Raw genomic sequence first — 15,570 nt, forward strand, 5'->3', positions numbered from 1 at the left:
TTCTCTTCTGTTAAAAGTGAAGGAAAAACTCAGCCTTAATAATCAATACCTTCCTCTTTGGCTGGTTGAGGCTGGTTCCTCTTCTGCCAAGGAAAAAATTGGTCAGAACATACCTTGGTTTATGCCAGGCACAGACTGGTGTTTTGTGTTTTTCACAACATTTGCTGTTGAGCAAAACTTATACCTGCCCCAGAAGGCAGGCAAGCATAATCCTGTTATTTTCCAGATGGATGAACAAAAGAGGTTGTAGAAGATTGTTTCTGACAGTGTTGGGAACAAAACCCAGGGGCCAAACCACATGTCAGATTTACATAAAATGTATTCAAATCAAGAGAAAATGTATTTTCTGAAGGCGTTTTGAACGGCCGCTGAGTAATTTAGTAGCAGCACAGCATGCTACACGGTAGCTCTCACATTCACATCTTTCATTACTCTTGGTCTGCTAGGTGCTGGCAGCCCTGACAAGACGATGTGAACCGTAGGGGGGATAAAACAATTTCTGTGACAATGTATAGGTCCCTAGCTCCTGGTGTTCCCACTAAAACCCCTCAGTGCAGTAGGAGTCACATCCACCGCTGCCACAAAGAGCAGAGCAGAGCTGCAAATTGCACGGAAGCTGCAGAAGAAAAGCCACAGAGACACGTGTCCCAAGGCACAGGTGTGAGCTGGTGCCATATAAACACCATTTGCCCACGCAGGGAAATGTACAGCAAACATGTGATACTGCACTTGAGCAAAGCCTCCAGAAAAGGCAGTCCACTGCTGCAATAATATTTTTTTTTTTTTAATTACTCCAAACCTCTAACAGCTACATGTCTGTTTAATATAGTTCATTTGAAGCGTGAGCTCAAAAGCAGATTTGGCATTACATGATGTTTTGCTATTTTATATCAAAGCACAGAAAACCTGTGAGACAGTTACTTTATCTGGGAAAACTCTCTAATGCAGCAGCTATTTTTCATACCTCTGGAAAGGCCATAGCACCAGCAGTGTGAGATAATAATTACTCTTCTTTGTTCGCTGTATGTTAACACTTACCATGTGACTACAATAGTTCTCCAATATACCAATATTTACATTGTGTTGAACAACAGAACACAGCCTTATCCAACCCAGAATATTTCTAATTCAAATAAACAGGAGAGGTCACGTATCTGTTATAAAATTTTGTCCGCACAATTACACATGGAAGGAATGCAGGAAAATCATGTTCAGTATCACTTCCCTGTTCCTTCTGTGGTGAGTTGACCTCAGTCAGCTGCCAGCTGCTCACCCAGCTGCTCTCTCTCCCCTCCCTTTCAACATGGCAGTGAGTGTGGAGAAGCACGATTATAAAACTCCTGGGCCAAGAAAAATACAGGGAGATCACTTACCAGTTACCATCACAGGACTCACATGGGGAAGATTTATTTAATTTATTGGCAATTAAATAGGTTTGGATGGTAACAAACAATGAGAAAAATTAACCCCTTGCTCCCTAACCCCTTTATTTCCAGTCTCAACTTTGCTCCATTCCCAGCTTCTGTATCTCCCCCACACAAACAGGGCAGAAGGAGGATGGGGAATTGGGCTCAGTCTGTAAGGGCTCCTCTCTGCTGCCTCTTGCCTCTCACACCTTCCCCCTCGTCCAGTGTGGGATCTCTGTGGGTCCCAGTCCTTTCAGGAAATACTCACCTCCTGCAGCCCCCACTGCCAGTGGCTGGGCACCTGCACTCTGTACATCTCCTTTCTGTAAACCCTGTAGCACTGTGTAAAATATTAAATAATCAAGTAATGGTCAAAAAATGACAAAGCATCTTGGATGAAGCTGATCACAGATGTAACAGCAGCATCACTAACTCCATAGAAAATAGATCAACAAAGGTAAAGAGCAAGAGACAGGAGGTAAGTGGTACAAAATGGTGAGCAGAGAAGAAATTTTCCCAGGCACTTGGCAGTCTAAGAAAAAGTCAGGTTAATGTGTGCTTCAAAGAACAAACTAATGATAGTGGCAAAGTGGTGGAGAGATAAAAAAAAAAATAACTTCTCACACCTGAATTATTGATACCAAAATACAAATTCCTTATGGAATCAGTGTATTTCAGTTAAAGGAAGAGAAATAATTTCCTTCCTTGAAGGGTTCCACAAATGAGTTTCCTGCAGACTCTCAGAAGGATGCAGTAGATGTTTCTCTCTCTCTCTCAGAAAGATGAAGTTGACATCTCTCTCTTTTTTCCTCAGTCTCTTTCACAACTATCAAGAAGGACTAGCTAATAAATGTGTGTGTGAATTTTACTGAATATTCTCTTTAATCAAGTTTAATCAAGACTCAATTTGCAGCACCAAATTTTCTTACTGCTGGTATGCAGAACTAGACCTAAACTGGCTATTCTTTAAACAAAGAGCTGTCTGCTGTCCTGTTTTGTTCTTTCTTCTCTGCCTATGTATTGAACATCCACCTGAAATTTATTTAGAAAGCAAGAATTTAGAAAAAATAAGATTATAGCTATTAAAATTAAATAATAACCCTCTCTGTTTCTTCTTTCCCTCAGCCCCCATGAAAAAGGTTATCCAATGAACTGTATCCCCAGCCATCCCCAGGACACCTGATGTGAAAATTTCTGGTCACAGAGATGGACTGAGATAGTGAAAAGTACAGATCATGCATCAGAAGCTCAATGTCACATTTTTAAGATTCTCTGCCTCAGAAAATCTACTCTTTTGAATATGTTTTGGAGATAGGTAAATAGTATCCCCACTTTAGAGTTGTGCAAATTAAGCGACAAGCTAAGATTAACCAAACTTTTTGAAAGCTTATTGAAAGTTTGCTGCTGAGTTAGGAGCTGGTCACCCAGACCAAGAAGAACTTCTCTCCTCTCAGCAAACAGGAGAAAATTCAGTGTAATCCCACAGCAGTCTGGACTGCATGACTTCACTGCCTGTTTCATTGTTTGTGGAGCTCTGCCTTCTGACTCCTCTGTGGTTATTGCAGCTCATGAGATGAATCAAGGAGAGCCAAACTGGCTTGTTGAGAGACAGATACATTTTCTTGCCCTTCTCTCTACCACTGCTTTTCTGGACATTCATACAAAGGCTGGCTGACTACTGGTTTTTATTTTCTACTGATTTTCAATACCTACAGAGCAAATAGCACTTCCTATTGCTCTCAGCTAAGGCAAACCTGAAGAGAATTGCCAATTGTTACAAGCACACTGAACCAATTTTATTTCTGTATTGATCTTCCACATACAAAACAACAGGTTGGAGGAAGAGAATTAAAAAACTGCTTGCTCTTCACAGTTTTATTTTGTTGTTCAGCTCTTCAGAACTCTCAAATACAACGTGTAAACTACCATCTCACTTAGGAAGAAGGCAACACAGCACCTTTGTAAGATATTTGGCTCTACACTCTAATGCTATAGTTCCATGTGCTGTGGCAAAACAACAGAAAGTAAACTGCTGTCTGAAAAGTCCTCTGTGTAAATTATTGGATGACCAGACATAGATTATGAATTTTAAAGAATTTCTATACATTAGAAATAAAAAATAAAATATTAAAATGATAAAAATATTTAACAATATATCATATTACCTTGAATGTTATTATTTTATTATTCCTCCTGTAATCCAGTGACTCCTTGTTTTCTTTCATGTCAATGATATCTGCATTGTTTCATGTATAATGCCTACTGTCCCTTCAGCAGTACTGAAATCCCTTCATTCTAGCCTGTATGTGAAATAACTGTTATTCCTTCCAAGCAGATCAGCAGGGCCATGCATCCCACTTCCTCCCTGGAGCAGTGGGAGTAGCCAAATATTTTGAAATCCTTGCTTTTTCCCCCAGCCTGACTCAGACACAAAGAGATGGAAAAGTGAATCATATGAGATCATTGTCTGTGTAGAGAAACCACAGTGAGTGAGCAATCACATCAGCAGCACCTGGAATGCAATGCTTATTCAGCACAGAAAAAACAAGACTGTCTACCAGTCTGCACCATTAAAGAAGTGTCTCCTCTAATACAGAAAGGGAGAGTTCTAAAGAACTTAGATAATTTTGGAAATTTAAGTTAATGCAGTTTAGAATTTCCATGACATCATAAAAAAATCTCTTACATATGATTTATCTGCAACATTGCTGAAAGGTAAATAATATAATTTTCAAAGAAGATGTATCCAGAAAATGGAAATTGGATTATACAGATTTATAGAACTGAATTATTCTTATTTTTCTTGCAGAAACCCAGAGATTCTTTGGATATTAAAATTTTAAAATTATAACACATAGCCAAATCTAAAAACAGAAGATAAAGAAATGTGCATTCATTATGCTTTATAAATTACACTTTAATTCTGGTGAATTTACAACTCACTGTCTTTAGAAGACCTGATAAGTTATGGCATAGAGATTCAGTAAAATCTCACAGAGAAATAACTGCTGTTAACAGCATCACTCACTAAGAAAGTAATAAATAATTACTCCAATTGTCAAGAGCACATTGAAACAGTTTTTTTAATGTGATTATTAATCTTACCATTTCATTTGGAAAATGAATTCTTCTGGTTATTCTGAAAATTACACTAGCTATTATTTTGTCATGTTTGATAAGAGGGTCTGATAAACAGTAAGGTTTAAGAATTTTTTTAATTATACATTACTTTAGTCATGCTTTTGAAAGTTATAGCATGAGAACCTAACAATCTGTTCACATATCTAATTGCCAACATATCTGTAATATGCTTGACAAAGAAATACTAAACATACATTGGAGATTACCATGGTCATTAAACATCTGATTCTGTTTTAAAATGTTAAAATTGATACAACAAGGGTTTTAAGCATTCCTCATTAGTCCTTTTCATTTTACCACTTCTGTAGGAAAAAATACAAAATAAATATAAAGTCTTGAACCACTTGGTTCAAGTGGACGTTTTTAAAATCAATAACTGGAATCAATGAAATTCAGAGTATGAGTATGAAGGGCATTACTGAAGTGTTTGACTTATCCTAGGGAAAAATTGACATAATAAAAACATTGCTCCAACCTGATAATATCAACCTGCATAATTATTTTTAAGTCTGGTCCTCTACATTAGAGAGGGAGAATGGTGGGAGAACAACATCATAGTTGGGCAGGAATGCACCTTAAACACAGGAAAGATCAAAAAACCCTTTCCCTTCTACCACTAGTCTATACAGGCACTCTCACTGGGACAGTCACTATATAAAATATAAAGTTGGACTCATGTCAAAATGACCACTGACATGACAGAGTCTTCTTCAGAACTATGAAATTGTTTTGCGCTCCATCATAAAAATTTTTTTTGCATTTCTTGCAAATTAATGGAAAATTAAATATTCAAGTCTTTGTGGCGAATGATTGATCATTCTGCATAGCTGTGAGCCAGTTATCCTATCAGCATCTTTTAGGATGAGATAATTCATCCTACAATGGTAAACACAATCCAAAATAAAATACTGTGGAGGTTAGTGCATTTTTTCTGTGTTGCTTGATTTTGGTTTATTATGCTAAGTTGAACTCACTAATAAATACAAATACCCTTTAGCAACACTAGTAATTCAAATGAAATATGTTACATTCTCAAAACAGATAATATGGCTAAAAATAACAACTATCCTTTTTCCTATAGGAAATACAGTCATCTCTAGCATCTCTTATTCTATCAATTAAAAAGTTTAAGTTTTGGTGGATACCTTCAGGAATAGAGATTAAATTATGCTCTCTTACTTTTTTCAGGATACTGAAGTGTAAACAGGAATTCACAGTGCCAATTTTAAGTTCATGATTGAAACATCTATTTGAGCTAAAGTCAGCATTTGCCCCCAGACAGAATTTGATTTAACAGAATGCCTGATTTGGCATAAAATTTAAATACAAACAAAATTTAAGTTTTAAAATTCCGTGTTCAACAGATTGGAGGGTGTGCCCTGCTAACAGGACTTTCCAAATTATACTTTCCAGTACTATTTTCTGTGATACTAAAGACATTTCCAAAATATATTTATTTTATCATTATGACTTACAACAACAGAATCTTGAATTTTAAGTAGGTTTGAAGCTGAAGTAACTGTAACAGAAAACAGGGGTTATCAGTGGGATAAAAGATTGTAAGAAACAAATAAAGAGTATTTTGCAAACCAATTTTTCTAGTTTTTCAGCATGTTTATCATTTAATATTGACCACTAGTGAGGTAACCAAAAGACAAACTGTCAGTTTCAGCTGACTGTCAAAAATGCTAGTGAGCAATAAATGTCTGAGCACTGCATTAATTTTTAAATTTTTCCATAAATCCATGTACTTATACAGACAAACTCCTTTAGATTAATACCTTGCTTGAAAGTAGGTGAGGTTAGATGGAGTAAATATGACTCATCAGCATTTTTCCTAAATAACGTTAGTAATCAACGGCCTCATATTTTTTCAAAGCTTTATCTTTGAAATATGGTAAATATACATTGCTTTTCCTTGTTGCTTCTATGGCTCCAGGTAGGTCATAGCACTCCAGCTGTGACTCAGAGCTCAGTTCAGTATGGGGTTCTGGATGTCTGATGCCACTCTAAATTACTGACCTGCTAATTCAGTTCACATTTTTAAATTTATATAGATATGAACAGCTTTGAAAAAGACGGAAGAAAACTCACACCTTGCCAGAGAACCTCAAACCTTCTTTAAGGCATTGATTTTGGTCAGTAGTTTTAGCTTTTGGAATACACATCCTTGTAGGAGTTCAAATGACATTTAATGCAACTCTGTAACTCTGTCCATAAGAAAAAACAGCAGATATCACTTATTTTGTGACATGGCCTTTTTATCTGAGATAAATGTATAATGACATACTATGAATTGGAAGATGAAAATATTATGACATCATATACTGTGAGCTGGTCTGTGGTGAGCCACTTTGCAATAAACCATCCAAAGCCAGTTAGTGATTTTTTTGTGTATCTCCTTACAGAGTATGAGACACAAAAACAAGCCCTTGACTTACTCTAAACATGATTTAGCAACAACCATGGCATTAATGTGTTATTAACCTAACCCACATACTGAATGCAAAACACAGCACTCCTCCAGGTACTGAGAAGAAAACTCTACCCCAGCTGAAGCCAGGACAGCCGGCTTGAGCAAGAATGTTGGAAGGACCTCCAGAGGTCCTTTCCAGCCTAAAGAACCACTTAACTCTGTCCTTCTGTGTTCTTGGGTCATTCCTCTAAGGGCAGTTAATGTAAGAAAATCTAGCATAAACCCAGAGCATGAAGGGTACAGGAATTCAAACATCTGTTCTTCAAGTCAGTAGCTAATGAGCTTGAACAGCCATAGCAGTTGGTTTGTTGGCTTTGACAGATCACTGATGAAATATTGCAAACTGCTGATGAATGAAGGAAAAAAAATGTTTCAGAAAGTGGCTTATGTTTCTAAGCACACTGAATGTTCTGTTCATACACAAAAGCTGAAATTGAAACCAACACAAAAGGTAACCTTTTCTATATTCTTTGTGAGAACCTCTTTTCTTATTTGCATCATTCCAGACAACATGCCACATGGCATGATTTAACCAGCTGATTCCAATGTTCCAAATTTTTGTTTTAAATTTTAATTTAATATACAAGAATTTGTATTCATTAGCTTGATTTAATGCATCTATTATGGGACTATTTTTAAGACTAAATAGATGTAGTGATTACTTGTGTAAAACTGTAACAGCTCGATTAAAGAAACTGGGATTAAGGCTATTAGAGAACCAACACTACATAGGTATACAGAGCAAAAGTTTTCCTACCTTATAGTAGCAAATGTGATGATTTTATGAAATTTTCAATTGATATAGAAAATGCAGTAAATTTATGCGGTTGTATATATGCCCTTCTAGAAGTAGTCACAAATTTTCTTCAAAATTAAGTATAATTAATATCCTACAGCATTTCCAGTTCTATGCAACACAACACGGGTATAATTCATCTACAGGCTGACTTAAAAATTGAAATTAAGATATAGAGTGTGTAAAATATTCCTTTTTAAAACCACATCTAAATGTGTTTTCCTTAACAACTTTATAAATTAATAAAATAAAATAAAAATTCTTAAATTTATTCCAGACTGGTTTCACTGTTAATCTTCAAATGATTTTGAAAAGATGAGGTGCAATGACAGCAGTATTGCATGTAGTTGTCATTTACCAAATCACTTTTCCATTTTTCATTCATCACATAATTGATTATGTATGAAATCAGTATGGCATGTATGAAACCGAGGCTACATTATGTACTTGCTGAGATACAAAACCTGCTGCACAGATGTTTCCAAATCATCAAAAAAATATCCTATCTTTCTAGGTAACATTGGAAGCAATAGCAAGACATCAGATAATTGAGTTTGGGTTTTTTTTTGGTTTATTGATTTAATGTAATTTCAAGTAATACTTTCACACTATGCAGGATACTCAACACCTGTAAATGACAATAAAAATATATACCAATATGAAAACCTATATATCTCTGAAATAATGAAATGAAATAGAAAAACACCATGATTGAAAATGAGACAACATATTGTAAGGATTGTGATTTTTATGTGTTTTTTAGAAACACATTTTCAGAATGCACATGCATGAAAAAACTTTGTAGAATAGTTCAAACAATTATTTTCTTCTTCTGTGGAAAGGGAGGAAGTAGAAGTGTAGGTAAAACCATGGGCACAGACAATATAATCTTGTAACTAGTACTTAATACATTACACCTTGCCAAAGTTTCCATGTGGAGGTAAAAAACATGCTGAGGACTTTCACAGTTCAGAATGTGCCATCTGCTTTTAAAGCTGGAAGACCAAATAATAAACTTCAGCAGCTTCTGTACCATTGCATGGTCTAGGTGATAGCTGGCCAAATTAACTGGATAATGTATTTAACAAATAAACCCTTTTAAGGACAGCTAAAGGTGCCCTTCTCAGCCATGAGTAAATGCTCACATCCATACTACTGATTAAAGTGTGACAGAAAACTGGAAACAACTGCTTTCAATATGTTCACTTGGAAAATACATGAAATGTAAATGTACATAATACCATGATATAGCTCTGTGGGGATGGGCACTATGTTCATTAAATTCCACTGAAAAATTCTGAAAGTTCTGCAGGTAAATAAGATTGAAGAGTGATGTTGTCACATTTAGGGAAGATTTTAATTAATGCTTGCTTGGAATCTCCTAAACAGAAAAGGACCTGCTGTGTCACATCACTGTGCAGAACAGGCAAAAATATCATTTAGAGACAAAAATAGGTTGTCTAAAAAATATCAGTATTCATATTCTAAAAGTGACAATCCACCTTACTATCTAGATAAATCAAAATCCTGATGACCTGAGTATTTCAATCTCTTTGTTAAATTTACCTTCCTTCAACCACTGAATTGAAGAAACATCATTTGCCCCCATGACAGTAATATCACTTTAACCAAAAAGGGAGCAAATTTTACAGCAGGCAAATGCATTTCAGAACCTACTCATGGAATGAAATGTGTTTGGATTAATGTTCTTTGAATGACTTTAAAGAACAAATCCATAAACCCAATCCAAACTACATTTCAAGTATGTGCTCAAAGTTTCAACTGAAAAAAACAATACATTCTCAATCATGAAATCACAAAAAATTACACTCGAATGAATGCACATTTTCAAACCAGTAATCAAATCATCCTAAAATAAACAGAAATAGAAACACAAATGAAACTGCATTGAAACAGGTTTCTATTTTCTTTAGGCAAGGCAAAAAAAGTAAGCAATCAGAGCTTTATTGACTTTCTTCTATAAAGCTGCCATTTCACAAGTATCATAAAGACAATGACTGAACATTTAAAACTCATTTAATCTTCATCAGGTTTGAAAAAATGGCCATATCTGCGGAAAATAATCATACAGTTAAAAGAAAGCAATAGCTCTAAACTATGGAAATGTATTTGTTTCTTGCACATGTGGATTTAAAAGAAGTTCAAAAAGGAGAAAGTCTGTTTCTATAGATATTGGATGTGTTAATTGTGGTGTTTAACCATTGCAGGCATAGTTGCATCCAAAACAAGAATAAGTGTCAAATATGATCTTCCAACCTAATTCAAAATCAAATGTAGCAAATGTATTCTTCCCCTGTTGGAGAGCTTTGAAACAGTAACAAAAAATGGTCATTTATTCTTCTCTTTGACTCTTTTCCTGCATAATAGGGAAAAAAACCCACACAATTTTGCAGGTAAAGCATACAGATAGAATTATCTATCTCCAACAGCCTCTGAGAACACAAATCAACAGTTTGTCATGGATTCATATTTTATATCTTATGATACAAGAGCTTGGGAGGCTACAACTGCCTTGTCAAGTTTGCTTTTTTCCTTTGACAGAGGTTAAGGATGACTGCTGAAGGATTACAATTTTATTGCTGCTTGGTGAAGGATATACTGCTCTCTCTACATTTTAGAAGGACTCACAAGAATAATCACAAGTCATTTTAAAGGCCAAGCCCATAAACTCAAATTCATGTAAATCCCTACTAGTCACAGTCTACAATCACACCTTGCAAGTTATTTAGTATTCCACTGTTTCAAAGATAGCAGTATAAAGTTCTAGTAAACAAAGGAAATGTGTAAATTGAACTGACAGTATTTTTTAGTGTAACAAGAAGAAAAATGAGGCCATAAATACAGAGGTGTTAAGGTAGAAAAAGAAGGAAATAAAATTTTCAGTGTGAACTTGAACTCTACATCTAGAATCAATTTTTTAATTGTCATTTAGCTGCATTTGTTGCTACAATATTATTAGGCTTTGAAATCGGTATGGCATTTTAATGGCCTAAATGTATGAAGCAAAGACAATGCTACCACAGGTGATGCAGTGCAGACAATTATCTGACCAATGTCTCATACAAGATAAGCCTCTGGGATTAAAAAACAAACTTAGAATAGTTTATCAGTATTGAGCTGTATAACTCTATCAAGTATTTTCTGAGAGAAAAAACCTCTTTATCTGCTAGATCAAAAGGAGGGGAAGTGACATATTTTTCTTTGTAATTTTATATGCTTTTACAATCTGTTCAAAAATCCTAAAATAAATACACAGGCAGCTAATAAGATTTGAATGTATGCTATGTAACTTTGTTCCATTAATACTAGATGCTAATACTAAGCATAAAAGGAAAACCATCCCTGTTTTAAATGTGGAAAAAAAGTAATGCAGAGACCTGTGGCTGAAAAGAAATAAAAGATAGAAAGGAAACAGTTTCTTAAATGGCAGCTCCTATTAGCCTTCCATATTTAGAAAAGAGGATTTATATTCTAAGTCTGTTTTTAAAAGAAGTGGTAAAGCTTATGGGTTAAGCATACAATCTAACAAAATACTCTGAACATTCTCTTCTCCCCATATCAATCTACTATATATAATGAGATCAACAAACCTCTGTCATTTCAGAATTTATCAACGTTTACATCACAGAGAAACAGCTCAGAAGAAAAACACAAAAATATTCAGATTTTGCTTTGGTTTTTTTTTTATTTGGATAGAAAAAGGCAATTTTGAGAAGTTTAACATGCAGGTCTCATGGTAACTTTTGCAGCAGTCTCCTTCACACATCATCCTCTAACAGCAAAAATAGTCCTAGCTAAGACTTCCTTTAATTTCATAATTTGTGCATTGCATTCCCTCACAGCACAAATGTTTACAGTTCAGGTGCAGCAATTAATAATTAATAATACTTAATTGATGTAAAGAAATATTATCTTAATCACAGTAATTTGATATTTTATATGGGTCAGAATTAATTCCAAACATTTCTGAAGTAAAGATTGATATATATAAATATATAAATATATTTATAAATAAAAAAAATATAAATATCTATATAAATATAACAAAAAAACCCCTATATTATTTCTGTTTTACTTCTTACCTTGCTTCCACATATGAAATTCCATGACTGGAAAAGAGTTAATTCATTACCAAAGCGTGATACCAATACCCATCTCAAAATGATAAATGAACCATTTTGAGAACTATCATTTGTACAAGATGAAAAATGACAGTAGTGATTTGCCACTCTTGTATAATCCTGATAGTACAGTGGCAAATGTAAATATGAAAACTTTTAGAATCATAGTTGTTTGGAAAAGGCTTTTAAAATCACCAAGTCCACCCTGTAATGTAAGATGTTGTTAGCATGCCCATTTTAAATTTATCTTAAACAATAGACTAGTCTTATATTTAGCACTAAAATGTGATGACAAATCTAATTTATTCAATGTGTTAATTAATAAGCATAAAATATGAGACCCCCATTTGTAGTTTCAAAAATTATGTTTAAACTGTTTCAGTTCTCAAACTGAGATATCTGTATCTATAAATGTATCTGGACTTTGAAGACTTTCAATGATTCATAAGTTCTCCAAAGGACTGAAGTAATCTGTGTGAACTAAAATGTATTTTCAATCAAGGAGAATTGAAATTGAATCATATTTTCAACGTTATGAAAAAAGTTTCCAAATTTGCTTTCCAGTTTTACCTGCCTTTTTCTTGTCCAAAAAATAAAAGAGTGAAATTACATTTTATTGCTCAATATAGATTACTAAACCTCTTTTGATGTAACGCAGTTCTTACCTTACTGTGATAGGGACGAGCATACCCGTGCAGACAGATTGGTTCAGGGATACAGTCAGAATGTTCTGAGAGTTTCCACAGCCTAATCGAACTGTTGGTCTTCCCTCCACAAGATACAAGTGAAGAAACTGCTCTCCAAAATTTCTTTCACCAGCTTTGAAAACAAAAGTGGAGATAGTCACACTTCTGAAGGTGTAGGACCTCACAGAACTAAATCACACCACTGGAACACCATCATCACACACGACGCCTATGTGACCTTGGGGATCCTTCTGTCCATATACAGGATCAGCCTGTAAATCTCTGTATTTAGTTGATAACAGTTACAAGTAAAAGAAAATAACTAAAAGACAAAATTTACTTAATACCACTTCAGTGGCATTGATCTTACAGAGATTTTACATCAATTGAACTTGTCTCTACATCCAGCAGTATCATTAAGGCAACAAAGGTGACAATAAAAAACAAATTCACATTAATTCAGCTTTTCAAATAAGTTATAGAAAACAAAAATTGTAAGAGGACAGCTCTTATAATAGATTTAAAGATTATGAAAAATTCACCTTTCTCAATTAATGATCTATTTCAGACTTGCAGAGAAGAAAAATTATTTACAAAACATCAAACATACTGTTACTTGAACGCTTAAAAATAAGAATGAAAAATATGCTTAAGTTCACTTCCACTGTATATTACAATGTATATTATACATTGTAAAAATGACAGAAAAATATTTATATTTAAGTGATGAATGATACAAGGGTCTTCTAAAAAAGAAGGACTGACACCTACAGTTTCAAATGCTATTGGGTGAATTTGCCCTTTGAATTTAACTGTATTTACTTTTCATATGTCGGTTCCTGTTTACAATTTTTATTCACCTTTAAGACAAATAGTTAAAATGTTAATCTGTTTTTTCACTGTATTTTACTGTGCTTAACTGAAGCAAAAAATACTCACTAACTGGGTCACAAAACTGAAAATACTGCATGTATTGTTTGATGTACTGCCTCTAATAGGAGGCCCTGGGTGCTGGCATGGGTTAGACAGGGAGAAATCTCATGCTGGCATTTGGGGGACCCTCAGTTGTGGAGTGCCTGGGTTTGGGTGTGTGAGCCTTGATGAGTCTGCCCATGAACCAGGAGCAGGAGTGCCCCAGAGTGGGTATGAAGGGATCTGGGCTGGGTTTCAGCTGCTGGGTAGGAGCTCCCAGCCCCGGAGCTGCTGCAGGGGGCCACAGGTCAGAACATCCTTTATTGTTTTTATTCAGAAAGGTAAAAAGAATGAGGGCATTCTTGGGATGTAGAAAACATACAATTTGTAAAAACAAAATAATAAATTTTATTTTGGAGGACAAAGCAAAAAAGCAAAAAACGATCGTTTAGGAGACAGAGACAACAGTGCTTGCAACTGCCTGATCATTTCCTTTTGTACAGTTCCTAACAGAAACAGTTCACAATGTAAACTCCCTCCTTGAGAACAGCTTTCTAGTCAGCATTGCATTTCTTCAGTCTGTTACAAATCCTGATGACCTACTGAAGTCTTTTATGCTTAGACATATTTTGTATTCTGAATACCTAATTAACTCCAAAGCTATTTTAATTTGACTGAATTTCATGCCTTCAGCTTTTACAATTTCCTTCTACAATAGTCTGATAATGCTCTTTCAAAATATATTGCACTATTACACTGCTTTTGAACCATCATATAACTGATACATGTACATATTGTACTATTTGTTTCCTACTCTTCTCCCCTCCCTGCACACGCCATTCCTGGCATTTCCAGTTTCTACCAGTAAGTAGATCTGTAAGTCACATTGATTCAGAGAAACAAACTGGATGTATATGTTCCTGTATATAACATGTCTTGAAAAAGTGAAATTACAGATGAACAGCTTGTTTCCCTTCTATCAGTGACTCTGTCTGTCTATTCACATTGCCTACAAGTAAAAACTTGGAAGAAGGTCCTCATTATTACCAGTAAAGTAAAAAATCTGGGACAGCTCTCTCAAAGGCAGCATTACTTCTTGAAACTTCAGTGAGTGTTGCTGCTTGAACTTCAGTCTAGGGAGCACTTTTAAGTCACTCTTACAGGTGACTAACAGCATTCTTCACATTATTTGCTAGGTGGTATGAAATCCTTTGAAAGGACAGTCCTTTAAATCTTTCTACAGTGAACATGAGGAGTCAGAATTTTGTTCTGGCAGTGTGAAATAGCACATACTACCTAGTGCATATGATGGAAGTTACCTTCATAGGAAAAGCTTGAGTCATAAGCAAAACAGGTTCTGGGAAGAGACTAGGATCAGGAAATATCTGAGTTAAAAAACTTGTTGGATATTAGGGGTAAATCATCTTGACCTTAGTAGAGATTATGTGAGGGGTTCCAGCAAAAGAATCTCAGCAATCATCCTTTCACAGAAAACTGGTAGCTGGAAGGTTATTTTTGTACATCAGTATGTCAACAAGCAAATGGCCACTGAGCTTAAATGACTGCATATTTAAAAGACAGATTTGAAGTCCCATTAAAATATGAGTGAAGCTTTATTAAGAAATAAAATATATTTTGACTCAGAGGAAGGATACTGTGAAATGCTCTACATGAAAATGCCAGCTGAAATAAGAGACAGACTACAACTGAAATGCCTGAATGGCCTCTATTTAGCTGCTTAAGGGTAAGGGGAACATGGGAAGATCTGGGGAACAGAGCTTCTGAGAGAAAAGGAAATAATTTATGAGCCCAACTTATGAAAAGAGAGCTGTTGTCCTTAAGAAATGCCATAAACATGGGCTGTGATATCTGAAATCCAATTGTCAGAAGTTATAGGCTACCATATATAGCAGGAGCTAAACAATCTACCCTTGAAGGGATTGTGAGCAGCATTATGCTGACTCTCCTAAAAGTGAAAATGATGAAGTAAAACTTTACAGCTGTATCAGGT

At 35.1% G+C, this 15,570-nt stretch overlaps 1 protein-coding gene across 1 annotated transcript in view; it reads right to left on the minus strand.

Moving 5' to 3' along the window:
- Positions 1-15,570, minus strand: part of EYS (eyes shut homolog) — a gene marked incomplete at both ends in the record, with an annotated part of 593,802 nt that overhangs the window by 120,149 nt on the left and 458,083 nt on the right. Inside the window, one exon of the mRNA XM_084202609.1 lies at positions 12,627-12,780. Coding sequence (XP_084058735.1) covers positions 12,627-12,780 — 154 coding nt within the window. The remainder of the gene's footprint in view (positions 1-12,626; positions 12,781-15,570) is intronic.

This window comes from Fringilla coelebs, assembly GCF_963513975.1.
Source record: "Fringilla coelebs genome assembly, chromosome: 3".
NCBI lineage: Eukaryota > Metazoa > Chordata > Aves > Passeriformes > Fringillidae > Fringilla > Fringilla coelebs.